The sequence below is a fragment of the Corvus brachyrhynchos genome, unplaced genomic scaffold (genome assembly GCF_000691975.1).
Source record: "Corvus brachyrhynchos isolate BGI_N302 unplaced genomic scaffold, ASM69197v1 scaffold116, whole genome shotgun sequence".
Taxonomy (NCBI): Eukaryota; Metazoa; Chordata; class Aves; order Passeriformes; family Corvidae; genus Corvus; species Corvus brachyrhynchos.
Window position 1 is genome coordinate 12,865,759 of NW_008240221.1, and position 15,874 is coordinate 12,881,632.

The window sequence follows — 15,874 nt, forward strand, 5'->3', positions numbered from 1 at the left end:
AAAATGTTACCAATTATGAATTCAGTACAGTCTTGCTGGAATATGAATTTTTGCAAAAATGCCAGAAATATGCCCAAGAAAATCTAATCTGTCCTATGATGTATCTGAAAATCTTTAACCTATACCAACACTGACAACAGACAGAAATGATATTCTCTCTCCAGACAACCTGACATCAGCCAGGCCAGGAGACAGAACCAAAGCCAGCACTCAAATCCTGGATGCTCTGCTCAGTGGACACTGCATGCACATACACATTCTTTAGAGCATTAAAAAATAATGTTAAAAAAACAACCTCCCGCCTTTCTATTTCTTTCCTCCTTTCTTCTTCCCTTTGTCTCTCCAGCTCTCGTTGTCTCTCCAGCTGCCTTTCCATTTCCAGTTGCCTCTTCCGTTCCTGCTCCTGGCGTTCCCTCTCTCTTCGCTCCTGTTCTTCCCGTTCTTTCTGAGCCTTCCTTTCAGCCTCTCTCTGCTGCTGCTCCAGCAGGACCTGTCGGCGTTTTTCCAGCTCCATATTTCCCCTCTCATAGTTGGCTTTCCTTTTGTCCTCAAATGTCACTAAAATAAGGAAAGGTCGTTATTTCTGCCCTGTGCAAAACACCGCTCTCAAACAAGGACCTCAGTTATGCCACTAAAGATAGATACTTCTTGGCAAGCTCAAGTTGTTCAGTCATGGATGATGTAAGCATCTTGCATTTGTTAAAGTATTATTTTTCTGTTCAAAAATACCTCTAAGTTTTCCTAAGTATATTCCAACTGGGGGGAGAAAAAAAAAAAAAGGAAGAAGTAGTTCCAGTTTAAAAATGACTACAAAAATGACTTGAATGTTACAGGAAAGCCTCTAACTCTAAAGAATGAAAGAGGAAAGAATGCTAGAGGAAAACATAAAAGAACAGCTTTTATAAGCTGGGAGAAGACTCACCACTATTAAAAAGGTTTTCCAATGTGCAGGAAACATTAACACATGGATAAAGAACTTAGTTTCTAAGGGTGTTCCCTGTAAGAGTTCCTGGAGTTAAAACTATCAGACACCAAAACAGGATCAAGCTCAATTACTGCACACAAGCATAAAAAGAGACACAAAGGAATGGTTTAGGCCTCCAGCAGCCACCCTTCCAAAAAGAGAGGCAAGTCCTGTCTTGCAGTGTGCCTGTAACATTGTCAGTAATAGATTTGATGTTATGTTCAAATTGCTTCCAGTTTTCAAAGAACTAAACTACATAGGGCTCCCCTGCTTTCAGAATGTCCAGTAATGCCAGGAACTTTCAACTGAAAAAAATTTGCAGTAGCTTGACAGTGTCTGGCCATGAAGGGTTTGTTTTCCAGAATACATTATTAATCAGCACACTCTTCCCTTCCTACAGCTAAAAATAGCTCCTGTTCCTGCCTTCTCAATTCTATTAGATGTAACAGGCTGACTACATCCACTTAACAACCTTCCTACAGTCCAAGTTAAAAGGGAGCTATCTCCTGAAATGAAATTCTCCATGGATTTGATTATTTCTTCCACTTTCTAAAGGTTTCAGGGCCCTTCAAAAACAGCCCCACACATTAAGAACATGAACCCTGTTTTTTACCTGGCTGTTTTTTCTGTGGCTCCTCCTCTTGCACAGGTTGGTAAGATGGCAGAGTTCCATTTATATTTTCAGCATATTTTCCACTCCTGGAGGGAAAAAAATCCACCCCACCATTGTTAGAGAAATAGCACAGTTGTGTTAAATATATCACATTTCACTGCCCTCAGTGATTACCTGAAAGAAGGTGGCACCAGCTCGAGGGGCAGAGTCAGGGGCAGTGGCTGCCCAGCTTTGGCCATGTCTGTGAGGTGCATGGCCAACACAAACTCATCAGCCTTCAGCTGCCCATCTCCATCTATATCAGCCAGGGACCTGCAGGGGTTCAACAGCAGCACCAGTTAGAACCAAACATCTCCATCACTCACAAATTACAGCTGAAACAAGGCACCGTGGAGAAACAATTTTTAAAACTGACAATTCCTGTGAAATGTTTTGGTAAAAATACTTCCAGTTAATAACACAAATAATTGATGAAGGGAGATATTATTTTGTTTAATCATGTACTGTTATTCAGATCAAAGAATCATGGAATGGTTGAAGGGACCTTAAAGATCATCCTGTTCTACCCCCTGCCATGGGCAGGGACACCTTCCACCATCCCAGGCTGCTCAAAGTTCTGTCCAGCCTGGCCTTGAACACTTCCAGGGATGGGGCAGCCACAGCTTCTCTGGACAACCTTGGCCAGGGCCTCACCACCCTCACAGCAAAGAATTTCTTCCTATCATCCAATCTAAACCTACTCTCTTTCAGTTGGAAGCCATTCCCCCTTGTCCTGTCTCTACAAGACTTTGTAAACAGTCTCTCTCCATCTTTCTTCTAGGATCCTTTCAGGTGAAGCTTTCTTTTCAGCTTCACTGAAACTCTCCTCTCCAGCCTGAACAATCCCAGTTCTCTTACATTTCCATAAAATACTGAAAAATGGAGAAGAAATGGTTGATTTATTGCATCACCAACAGAAGAGCTGGAAAACGATTCCAGGACCATTCTTAACCAGCTCAAAATACTAGAAACCACTTTTTCAACTAGTTTTTTTACAGCACAAGAAAACATTACATAAAATCACATCAAATTCTACAAGAGGAAGCTTTGCATAGAATTCTTCTTTCCCCCTTGTGTCTCCTTGACAGTGCAGGGAAAACATGAGCTGGCCCAGAGTACCACATAGCAGGCAGGAAAAGGATCACCTACCCCCTCTAAGGAGAAGGAGATCCTATCAGCCTACAAAATGTTTCCCATAAACTGGGGGGTGATGGAGTGGGTGTGTTTGTGTGAAACCAGTCAAATGCAAGAAAGCAGGAGTCTTTCTCAAAGAACTATCTATAGAGATAGAATTGCTGAAATGTGTCCTTAGACTGCACATAAGCAAAAAGCTGAATAAAAATCATAGTTCAATAAATAAGCAGTAAAAAAAAAAACCTCTGTGAAAAACAAAAAGGAAACAACAAAACAACTACAAAAACCCCCATCACACACACACACACAGAGTAAAAAACAAAAGCAGGAGATGATGAAATGAGATATTTGTTATGCTCACACACCAGCACTATTCACATGTAACAGCACCATTATTACAGTAATTACCATGCATAAGCACCCAGAGAAATACTGGTAATTTCTTAGGGCAAAACTGAAACTCTGGCTATTAATCCTCTCTACAGGGGCACACAGAGCTCCCTGCACTGGCTCCTGATACCTTCAGGATAGACACCCAGAAGGAAAAGAGCCACTGCACGCCTGATTTATGCCCCCAATGCTCCAGAGAGGAGCAATACAGCCCCACGCTCCACGTTTATCTTCACAGCATGAAACCAAACAAGCTGAGCTTTGCTGCTGCTAAAGACACAAATGACTGTCCTGGGATACAGGAAGAAGAAAGGGAACTCAGGAGATGTAAAGCTGTTGTGAATTCTGCTGGGCCACTCAATTTCATGTATAACATCTGAATTATGTCTGAAGGTGTAACCTAAACTACCCTATCTAGCAGGGCAGATCATTCAAGCTTTCCAACAACTCTCACCACTTTCATCAGCACAATAAAGGCAAGTCTTAACAAACATGTAATATGCAGATATCTTTATGGAAACGGCAGTAAAACTCAAAAAAGCTTAAGGGTTACTTAATTTTTAATCCTCCTCCCTACTTTAAAACTAACCACCCAGACTTCAGAATCCTACTTCTGAAAGGAACGAGCCCTCAGCTCAGCTCAGCGAGTGCATCCCTGGATCAGAAATTGATGTTAGCATCTCTTCTATTATATGGAGTTTAACAAACACACACAAAGAGCGAAAAATTGTATTATCTCAAGGTGTCTTTTAGAAATGTAACTAGTGAATAAACTTAGTTTAACTAGCAGCTCTGTTTCTGTTTATGATTTTAGATCTAGAGTGTCTCTTCATCATTTCTTATTTAATAAAGTACATTTCCTCTTTTAACACCATAAACACATTGAATCAGTAATTAAACTCACCAAATAGTAGCCAGCTGAGTCTGTGAAAGATTTGATTGCAGAAGGGCATTCCTTGCTTGAAATCCTTAGTGAAAGCGTAGAAGATTTTTATTAAAATAAACACTTTGTTCAAAGATTCACATGAGGCAAAAAATGGGTCACAAACTGGGGCATGTTTCCTTTTAATATTAATCTAATCCATTTTTATCTGTTGGTTTTACTTCCAGGCTTACCAACAGGCATTACAACCTGAACACAATGAAGATGTGAGTATTCTCCTGTACCTTTTTTCACTCAGAGCACCTAACAGAAAAGCTGACATGAAAAATAGATATTTATGGTAATCCCCACAGCTGTCACAAAAGCACAGCTGACTGTTTGCCTAAACCTTCAGCTATCACCTGGAGAGCTTTCCTTGGTAGCAAAGAACCATATACATTTCTAGGCAGGTTGAGGAAACCTTCAGCCCAAAACTGACTGAACAAAACCAGCATTCATTTCTTGAAAGAAAGAATTGTCCTCCTTTTTTTGTAGGCAAGGGAACTGAAGCAGAGTGCTCATTCAAAATGGGAAATCTAACTAAGACATGCAAGACACACATATTGACTTTAAACCTGCTGACTGCTTGGCCAGTGTTCTACTCTCTGCATTACACTGAGGGATCCAGTTTTATAGGAACTTCTGTAAAACTCTCCCCTTGTATTAACTTTGTGTGAAGTCTTCTGAAGCCACCATAATGCCGTCACTGGAAGCCAACAAGGAATGACTCTCCTAAAATACTTTGGAAAAATTCCAGTCAATGGCTGCAGTTCTGCAGTGTCTTTCCCAAACTGCTTTCTTTCAAAAGATAAAGCCCAAGTATCTGAGCATTGTCTAATACAGGAACACATGGCACAAAAATGATGGTGAATGTCCCCCATTTTCACAAGAAAGAGTTTCAGTCCAAAGAGTGATGCTTGAAAAACACCTGCTGACTTTACAGAGCTGAATTCCACAGCCTTGTGGTTCTCAGGCTCCTCTAGCACTATCCCAGCACCGCCAGGCTTCTCTTTGCTGCAACAGCTGCTGTAGCTTCCCCAGTGTATTTGGCTCTTCCAGGTCTAACACAGAGCCCAAGTCAATGAACTGATGGTTATTTCCATTTCTTGGCTGGCTGAAACCCACTCTCTCCTGCACAGGTCTGAACACCAACATTTCAGCTTTTATTTCACATGCAAGTCAAATCCCAAGCTGGGATTCCATCCCTCAGCCTGTGATGTTCAGAGGCAGGAAACACTCTGGTTTTCCCAGACCATACCAAATGCCATACTCACCTGATAAATATCCACTCATACTTTTATCAAGACTGTTAAATTTCTGTCTGTATTTTAATCTGGAGGCCTGAGGAACTGCCCAGTCTGAGGACGTAATCTTTGGTGAATTCCCAGCTAGTGATGCACTAGAGGAAGAATTTGAACTGCAATATAATTTCAAAACAAAACAGAAAAAAAAACAAAGCAAAAAACCAAACCATACCAACCAACCAAATATTAAAAGAGAACCAAAAGAGAAAAAGAGATAAAGAAATAACTCTAAATCACTTGGCTTAATAAAGAGGCATTGGAACAGAAGATATATAGCATCTTCCAGTAACATGAAATAACTTCCATGAAGTTTTAATTCTGCTAACTTGCTATAAATAATTTCATCACAAATATGGAATTTTACAGTGAAAGTAGGGACATCTATCTATAAAGTAACAACATGTTGAATTGAAAATCCTGTTCCTTTGGTATCACAGGCACTTATGCACATAATTGATTGTTCTACCACTGTAAAATAACAGTATAGGAAACCACAAGAAAACACCTCAACTTTCCTACAAGTGTTTACAAGGGCTGTGAAGTGTTGGGCCATGTCTAAGTAACTTTAAGAGGCATGTAAATGAATAACCATGAGAATAAAAATGGATCTGATGAACTCATAACCAAAAGCAACTTCTAAAGCTGTTTTAAACACCATATTCCAGCTCTACCTCTTCTTTCTGTTAGTGACAATGACATGCTGAGTGGAGCTTTTCCAACTCATTTTCTGCAGAATACTGCTGATGGAAGGTTTAGATATACCCATAAAACTTCCATCTAAACTCCCAGCATTTTCAATGTCCCATCTCTGAAAATCAGATAAACTCAGGTGAATCCAGCCTTCCTTGTTTAAGGTAATCCCCTGCTCTGTCAAGTAAAAAAAACTACTTGAAGTGTTATCCAAGGCAATACAGAATGCTGACAAAAAAAAAAGCCTCTCCAGCACAATGCTGGATTGACATCCCCTGCATGGAATGAGACAACATGATGGTGAAAATGCTGTCAACAATAACACTGGAGAAGTGCTCCTTTGTAAAGCTACAGCACTAGCAGAAGAAAGCTTTCCAATTAAAAAAACCAGAACAAAACAAAACAAAACAAACAAAAAAATAACCCAAAAAAGATTATTCCAGGCACATGCCAAGCCTACAGTCATCTTACAGGACATCTGCTGACATCATGTGTGTGAGGAGCCCAGATCATGCACCCCACATGTCCTGAATGGGCAGCATGGAGGTGCAAGAGCCTCTGAGCCACTTATGGAACTGAGCTGGGGTGGAGATGCCCTCAGGACTATCTTTGGGAAACACCCCTGGATGCCCAGTTGGATAGATATGCCCAGTCCCTCACTTTAGTCTATGGCAAAGCTCTAAAATCCATGAACCAGAGCAGCTGATTACAAGGATTCATAACCTTCTATTATTCATAAAATAAATTCACACGTAAATATTGATAACAAATCCTATTCTTATGTGCCTGCTGATTACATGGTGCCTTCTATAATGAATGAGCACATAATGCATAAACATTGCTTTTATAACTACTTGGTAAGATTTGTTTCTATTTAGTAATGAGGTACATTCCCTTCTTTTTGGCACTGCTCATCTGACCTCTTCATCTACCTTGGATATTTTGTCAATTTACTGAAAACATTACTTATTGTGCATATAAAAACAAAATCTGTTTTCAGACTTGATAGGTCATATTAGATAGACTAATTTTTAATAAACGTACTTTGAAAATAGAAATGCTCCATAAGTTTTGGAAAGTATACTACTTAAGTGTAAGATACAGCCATTTTAAACTTAACTTCCATACCTGCTAGATCCCAAATCAATTAGTGACTGTGCCTTCTGCATACTGGAAGCACCAAATCCTCCTGCCATGGGGCCTAAAGAACCAGTATGAGGCAGCGCTGGAACAAACAGAAACAAGAAATTAACCCCAGAACTGGAAAGCAACTGGGTATAAGATAATGCTTCATAATCAACATTCACTTTGATAGAAGTAAGAAAAGATAATCAGTGTCTTGTTGTTATGATTAACTAGTTAGAACAGAATTAACAAATGTGAACTTTGGAGAAAAAACATTTGTAGGGTTTTTTGTTGGGTTTTTGTTGTTTTTTTTTTAAACTCACATGCATGTGTTAGCATTCCTGTCTGAAATTAGCCACAGGGAAAATAAGACTCACAATTCTGAAAGCAAGTACTGGACTGTGCTATACTTACTTGAGGAGAAAGGTACGGACAAAGGCTGCAGAAGGCTGGATGTTCCATTTGGCAACGAGGAGGTACTGACAGAAGGCACCAGGGGAGCAGAGATAACCAAAGGAGGAATGGAACTCATGGAGGTCAGAGACATGGGAGCTAATGGTGTGATCGCAGACACAGACGTTGGCATGGACAGATTTGGCATACTACCCATTCCTAGAGCAAAACCCAATAATTCATGGTTTAACATGGCAGAGGCTTCAGCAAGAAACGGGGTCACTTATGTGAGGCAGAAACTACACAAAGCAGCTGTTGTCTGGAATGCAATGAGTTAAAATGGATGCTCATGTACAATATTTACTTTTTCCTCTTAATTTAGGCAAGACAGCTCACAGGAGAAAATATACTGAAGAGTAGGAATTTTAAAAGAAATATCTTGACAAGCAAATTCATTCTCAAGGTAGGTTTAGCTACTACTTCACAACAGAGTAAGATCTGGTTTTCTATAGTTGCAGCTATACCTAGTTCTCAACAAGCCTGGCCCCTGAGAGAGAATTACAACCTCAAAAGCTGTGACAATGCTCTACAGGGAAAAGCTGATGCTGTTTCTGAACTAAGTCTCTTGCAAGTATCAGCCCTGGAAGAATCCATAGGGGCAAAAAGTCCCTATTAGGCACCCATGCTTAGCAAAGGATTTCCAGAGGCAGCTGCCTGAGGCAAATTAGGACACTTGAATTACTGGCTGCATCTTGTGGAAGACAACAGTGCTGGTGAGATGATGGAAAGTTAATAGAGGTAACTGTATGCCAACCACAGCTCCCTGTAAATGCATGCCCTTGTACCCAAACACATGAGATTTGGTGATGAGCAGACATTTTAAATCATGTATGTAATTAATATATGCATACATTTAATTTCAGCATAGAAGTGTGCACTTATTTTGTAATCCAGCTGGTCATTGTGAATATTTTGTGCTACAAAACAACACAATAACAAGCTTGCACTGAATCCCCAGACACCATTAGGAAAAAAAAAGGTCAAAGTAATTCTATTCAGTTAATCATATAACCAAAATAGACAATCTGATTCATTTTGAAAAAAATATGTAAAATAGTGCTTCTACCAAAACTCTGACCTTTGATTAAATTTAACTTTAAAATCTCCAAGTATAAATAGGTGGCTGAGTAGGAGGGAGACAAAAAAAGACCATCAGTACAAAATGAGAGCCTGCAAGTCAGATGGCAGATGTGAATGGCTTTCCTGTCAAAATTTTATAAATGTTTTTCTTAACTAAAAGTCTTCAAAGAATCAAATTATCAAAAATATCAAGAAAGTGACCTGGTGAAATTCCTAAATCAGAATATCTTTTTTTTTTTTCACACTGATTCACTAAACTTTCATGGTCAGATTAATGCTTTTATTTGGCTGCAATTAACTGTGTTTTTTTACCTCTGAACACTAAGTAATTATATATTCATAAGTACCAAAGCGAGCTGACATTAGTGGTGAAAATACTGGAGTTTGTTTCATGACAGGAGGGAGAACTGAAGGCAAGTGCTGTCCTTGCAATTTCAGCTTGATGAGTTTCATGGCTATAGAGAACTCCAGCTGATCCATTTTTCCATCCTTGTTCAGGTCCGAGAGTGTCCTTAAAACAAAACAAAATAAAATTAGAGAGGAAATAGAAATTTAATTTTTTTAATTACTGAGAAGCTTTTCTATCAGATTTATTTACTGGTTTTGCACAGGAAAACAATAAATTTATTGCAAAGTAAATTTTCTTCTTTTGACAACAGTCATACGATCAGAAGTTTGAGTACCCACTTTGTCATCTGCAGAATTCAGTTTTGAGTTTGCTGTATATTAAATACTTAACTCTTGATAACGCAGGAAAACATTTGGGAAAGCAGAAGTCTCCTGCCCAGTGGATACACTTGCTGCCTCTGCTGCAAGCCTCTGCCATGCTTTTCTCTATGCTCCTAGCCAGAATAATTATTTTAAATTAATCCTTGGTAAGGTAAGGAATTAATGCAAGAATCTGGAACAGGAAGCAGGAGGATGCAGAAACCTCCTAAAGGCACTATACACTGCTATGAAAACTTCATTAATTCACAGTGTGGTGAGGTTTTCTAAGCCTGATACCCACACTGTGCTCTTTCGACACTCCTTCAAATAAACTTAAATACAACAGGAAACATATTCAACAGTGCATACATAACCTCAAAATTTCTGGTCATACAGATAATACTAAATTTTATTAATATTTACACATGAAAGGACCAAGCACAAGAATATAAATAAAACTGGGAGAAAAAAAAAATCAGACTGATGTTAAGATACATTTTTCCTTTGATTTTGTTACTGTTCAGTATAAAACCCCAAGGTCCCACAGAAAAATTTCCTTGCCCCTCTTTCCCAGGCACTGAAGCGTCTGGTTTAGGGGTGAACATGGTGGTGCTGCTGGTTGGACTTGATGATCCCAGGAGTCTTTTCTAACCTTAACAATTCTGTGATTCTATGTGCCTGAAGGAAAACTAACTTGCATTTAGTTATTTTCTTTAATACTTCTACACAGGTGGGTTCTTTTTAATTATTACAAGCCTCAACACATCTCTTATCACATACAAGTCTTGGTAACAGCCAAGTACCCAAAACTGAGCACAGGATTCTAGTGAGGACTGAGGGGTTACAGAGAAGAAAATGTTTCAAGTGTTGCACTCAGCACATGTATGCTGCAAGGAACAGCACTTTTCCCAGTTCCTGTATTAACAGCACTGCTTGGTATCTCATGTATCATAACTGTCCTTCTACTAACTTCTTCTGTCACCTTGGACTTTTTTCTTGTCTTCTACTTTCAGTGTATTTCAAGCACTTAATACAGTATTAAAAGGCTGCGTTCAGCATGATCCAGTTTGAAATAACGATGTAAAAATTACTGGTTTTAATTAATTGTTGGTACACATATGGGCTGAATCCTTCCTCTAAATTTAGTAAAATTAAAACAATGATTCAGACAGCACTCTCTACCTTGACTGCTGAAAGCCTCTTTGAAACAACACAACACACCAAAGGTAGTATTTGAATGCTATGCATCTCCTATCTTAAAAAAGAAAAACGAACAGTAAAGAATACCTTACCATATTTCAGCAAGGATTGAAGATGGTAGACCTGATTGCAAAAAAAAGGTACGTGCTTGATCACCTGTGATAAACAAGGGAAAAAAGACAGACTTTCACACCAGAGACAGATTTTTGAAGAGCTCAGCACTCTCTTGGGGGATCAGGTTCTTGAAAGAAATCCTCATGCTGGATGCCAAGCTTTCCAGGGTTTTTTGTCCAGCTTTTCATGCTGGTGACAGTGATAGTCACACACCCATGTATTACATAATTCCCAATCTTTGCTCTGAGAAGAAATTTCAGATAGCTATGAAAACTTTAACAGGTCACAAATCAATGGCTGCCAACATCTTAAAAGATGCAAGAATTAAAGAATGACTGAAAATTTAGTCCCCAATTACTTATGCAGGAAAGGATGAGCATGCCATTTCTTTCCTTCTCTATCCCATCTAACTTGGGCCAGTATTGTGTCTCTAGAAAAACTAGGAAAACACCATGTTCTAAATAATATTCTGTTTTGTCAGAGAACACCCACCATTTCAGTATTTCAGTGAGGGAATGGGAACTGTTGTGCAATCCCATACCAAGTTCCACATCAACTGGCACACATAAAAAAACAGGGACAGTGATGTTTATGCCTACATCTGAGTGAATTACAGATGCTTAAGGCTAAGACTTCAGGTTACTCTTTCAGCTCTCCCTTCCCTTATATTCATACACAATCTTTTATTTCAAGCATTTGTCAAATAAATAACAAAACCTGCAGATGTAGGTGCAGGTAAGAGCCCAGATGTGGCCTAAGGGTAGTCCCTGAGACAGCGTATTTTTCAGCTGGAGGTAAACACCAACCTCCCAGTACTGTTTGGCCGAAGCAGGAGTTAGGTGCTACTTAGCCAGAAGATGTGCATGTTCCATACAGACAACTTCCCACTCTCTCCTCAGTCTTTTCCAGCCTCAAAAGAGGAAAAGCAGGGCCAGTGGAGCAACTACACAGGGCATTAATGGACAGCTGGGTAAGTAGGAGCCATCAGGGCTGGTCTTTAGTGCCCACCCACACACAAAGAATTCTTAAATTAAGACATCTTTGCCAATGAACTGGACTCCTTTGTGATATCACAAGCACATTTTAAATTTAAAACCTGCAAATTCTGAGGTGCATAGCAATGTGACCCAATTGTTTCAGAGGAGAAGCAGCGGAAGGCAACTGGAACTGACAGCAGGCCCCTGCAAAATGCTGTTAGTCCACTCAGAACCTGCTGAAGCCCCAATGGGTAATAAATTTCAAGCAGCTGCTAACAAGCACAAGCTGTCAGCATCCCTCTCCCTGCCTCATCCTCCAAAACAAAGATACCAAACAGCACAGCATTCTCTCCTCAGACTGAGGAGAGCCACTTCTGGTATGTCTGGTGTCACTTGCCACAACAGCTACTGTAAGAGCTCCCTGGCAGCCTCCTGTGTGAGCATGGATTTTGCCTGATACTCTCTGGTTTTTGAAACTAGACAGAATGGCAGCACACAGCTGATGGCTGCAGAAGTGACAGGGTTAAACCAAACAGCTTTCCTGTGCCCGACTTTAGAGGAAAGCTTGTTAAGTTTACTAATAACCTGTGGCTGTTTGGCTGAAGAATATGGTTATTAGTCACACAACAAAGGGCTAGAAATAGGATGCAGCTCTCAAACTGTTTTACAGAGATAGGTATGTGTACACAGAAGTTAATGTGTAATGCAGAGCCTCAGACCAACCTGTAATGTAACCTCCTGTGGGTTTAAGGCTATCAAACTGCTTGTCATGCTTGGCCCGCTCTTCGGAGGTGATGGCCCATATGTTTGGCCCTCCTGGGGGAAAAAAAAACCAACCAAAACAAGCCAATAAAAAACCAGTGAACAACCAAATGGACTGAAAACTTCCAAAAATAAAGCACATCACTTACAAAATAAAAGCTTGGCTTTCTCAAGAGACAAAGTTAGATGCGGACACACCCAGCTCCTACCAGTTTGGCAAGGACGTTATGCAACACAGACCTGCTTCCCAGATGTGCAAGCTGAGCTGAGACAATCCCCCAGCCAGACTGCTTCACCCTCGGCTCTCAAACAAGCTCTGTCGTCCTTCGAGCTGGTGCAGAGCAGCTTCCTGTTGCTGCTGATTGATTGCAGCCCGAGCAGGATGTGTCTCACCATCCCCTGTGTGAGCCAAACACTGCCCTGGCTCACTGACGAATCTCGGTGTCCCCCAGGTTCTCATGCACCTTTCACACCCTTCAGCTGACAAAAAGATTTACACTTGTCTTTCCAACACTCTAAAAACAAAATTAGGACTGCTAACAACAGTAATTTGGTTTTGTCTGACAAAGGAGTGACATTTTGGGCTGTTTTTTTTAAAACAGTATGCAATTTCCACTTCACATTTTTCAGTACTTTATGGAGTATAAAATATTACAGCCTGACAGTAGGAATGAGAAATTACAGGGAATAATTGTGTTTACAGAGTGGTGCTGGTAATACCAGGCAGAACCAGACTGACTTTCAGAAATGCCCCAACCTGCTGCATAAAGGTCAGGGTGTGTGTCCCTTGCAGGAAAAGCAGCTTGCCAGAAATAATTTGGTTTGTTTTTTAAGTAGGAGGAAGTTTTAGTCAGGAAGTTCTTGACAAATATTTAATTTTTCAAATCAATGAATGCAAGAATTAGCCAAAATTCTGAATGGAACCACTCAGAAAAGCATTAAAAGGTTATTACATGAAAAAACACTTCTAAAATTACATTCTGCTAAGAATTACTACTTCCAAAGATCTGTTAATTTGTCGAGTGTTTGTATTGCTCACTAAAAAACAGTCAAGGGAATGAATAATTCTTCTAATAAGATATTAACAACTTGCTTTAAAAGCCATAGCACTTTGAAAGAAAGTTACTATAAAATGTTTCCTCTTCCCACATAAACCTTACTTCAAAGCTTTGAACCTCCAAAGTTTCAAGAGGTTTTTACACTGTTTTTCAAAGAATAACAACAAAGTGAAGGGACTGTGAGCTGATGTACTGGACAATATAGACACAGTAATGATGTTAATCATCTCTCATCTGTGTTTTTCTACATAAACAAATACATTTTCAAAAAAAGACCTAATGTCTCCTCTTAAGAAGGTCCTGTTAAAACTGTTTCTCCTTGCATGTGTCCAGATTTAATTGTTCACTCTTGCTACTTTAGTAGAGAAATAAAATAGTTAAAAAGACCAAAACAAAACAGAAACTCACTGGGGGGATGCGTAACAGAAAAGATGTGAGGGCATTAGGATACAACCTCTCTACACTCAAATTTGGAGTTTTTCTTCCCTCTCTTGATGTACCAATTTTTGTTTTAGTGTGGCATCAAGGAAAGGGTCTTCCTGCACATTACATGTGAAATTGCACTTCAAGACCAACCCCCCCTTGTTTTTATTCTTCTGATTAAATGAGTATAAATAAATCTAGATTAGATACTGATAATAAAGTGAAGTAAATCTAAATCAGATGCCTAGAAGTCAATGGGCACTGTGAGCATTACTGTAAGACACAAATGAGGGCAACTTACACCCAACAGCAAAATTTAGAGCACTCAGAAAATTAGCAGCACTTAGATTTCTTTAAAGTGCTAATTTTAAGATATAATGCGGTTATGATTATAGAAATTATCTTGACAAGATGAAGAAATGCTCCTAAAGCTGCCCACCAGCAACTTCAGAGAACTTGACCACTTTTTTCATTTATGGAAAACAAAATATTAACAATTTTCCTTCTATTTAATAGAAGGAAATAAAATAATAAAAACCAAAATATTACATTTTCCTTCTATTTAATACTCCTCTTTGAACATCTTTTGAAAGAGGTTACTGCAAAACTCCTCGCCTTTTTGATATCAACAACAGAAGCATTAAGACCACCACAATATATTCACATGGTCAGTGGCTGCAAAGTGATAAAAACACAGTAACAATTGATTGACCAGAGTTATTATCATCAACATAGCCCCTCTAGAGAACCCAATTTACATGGTAAGGTAACTTTTGTTTATATATGCACAATTTCTTATTTATATGTCATAAATTAAACAAGAAGATGGCAATCAATCTTGGAAATCTAATATATTTCTGTATTCAAAGAGTTGTTTTACTATCTGGTAAATTATGTTTTCTCTCCAACTATGAAATTCAAAGTTTTACACAGCATTGTCTCAAATGTGTTAAAACCTTGCAGAGGTCAGTAAATCACCAAATTCACACCTGTAGCTGGATGATGATTAAAATCTCATTCAAAAAGTGATTCAAGATCCACATTCACCCTTCATTCTCATTTTTGCCTTCCTTAACAGAGCCAAGAACATCACTGTTTTTTGCACACTTGATATTTTACACACTTTTACCACTGGAAATGCATCTTTAAGGTCCTTTCTGATCCATGCCTGTGACTCTATGATTTAGTCCAACACCCCTGCAAGGAGGAGGAACATCTTCAGCCAGACCAGGTTGCTCAGAGCCCCATCCAACCTGGCCTTGAACACTTCCAGGGATGGGGCAGCCACAGCTTCTCTGGGCAACCTGTACCAGGGCCTCACCAACCTAGTAAAAAATTCTACCTTACATCTATTTTAAATCTACAGTCTTTTAATTTAAAACCATCACCCCTTCTCCTATCTCAATTTAGGTCCTGCTGGACTGTTTGTCCCCATCCTTCTTACAGGCCCCCTACTGAAAAGCCACAAAAAGGTTTCTCTGGAGCCTTCTCCAGGTTGAACAACCCCAAGTATTTTGCAAGTATAAATGTCATTAAAAAAAAAAAATTGACTAAAACCACATTATTGTATCAACAAGTGCTTCTACAGCCTTCCACAGTCTGAGTGAGTCAGTGCAAGCAGCTGTCATGGAATGGCAATAACTACAAACACACATTACCAAAAGTACATTGTGAGAATGCTTCAGGGAACTGAATATACACCCAGAAAACACCAACCTGCTAAAAATTTATCTTCAAAAGTAAGAACAATTTCAGATTATCCCTTTCCCTAAAGACAGAAACTGAAAGTCTTATTTTTCTGGTGATTAATTCCATAAAGATATGCTCTCTGCTGGTTTCTTTATCGGCATGGAAGAAAATGCAGTAATTTTTAAAATCCAATATATAAAAATATAGATTTTTAAAAATATGAATAATT

General features: G+C 39.2%; 1 protein-coding gene across 5 annotated transcripts in view; it reads right to left on the reverse strand.

Moving 5' to 3' along the window:
• The window catches only part of ITSN2 (intersectin 2), an 81,706-nt gene that overhangs the window by 37,401 nt on the left and 28,431 nt on the right, over positions 1 to 15,874 (reverse strand). For 3 of the 5 annotated variants that reach the window (XM_017744969.1, XM_008641889.2, XM_017744968.1), the window contains exons 3-12: positions 12,437 to 12,529; positions 10,715 to 10,778; positions 9,062 to 9,225; positions 7,596 to 7,793; positions 7,185 to 7,281; positions 5,337 to 5,479; positions 4,045 to 4,108; positions 1,752 to 1,889; positions 1,578 to 1,663; positions 296 to 558 (exon numbers count right to left, since the gene is read on the reverse strand). In XM_017744969.1, the coding sequence (XP_017600458.1) occupies positions 296 to 558; positions 1,578 to 1,663; positions 1,752 to 1,889; positions 4,045 to 4,108; positions 5,337 to 5,479; positions 7,185 to 7,281; positions 7,596 to 7,793; positions 9,062 to 9,225; positions 10,715 to 10,778; positions 12,437 to 12,529 (1,310 nt within the window). The remainder of the gene's footprint in view (positions 1 to 295; positions 559 to 1,577; positions 1,664 to 1,751; positions 1,890 to 4,044; positions 4,109 to 5,336; positions 5,480 to 7,184; positions 7,282 to 7,595; positions 7,794 to 9,061; positions 9,226 to 10,714; positions 10,779 to 12,436; positions 12,530 to 15,874) is intronic. The other 2 variants (XM_017744970.1, XM_017744971.1) reach the window with 1 other exon arrangement.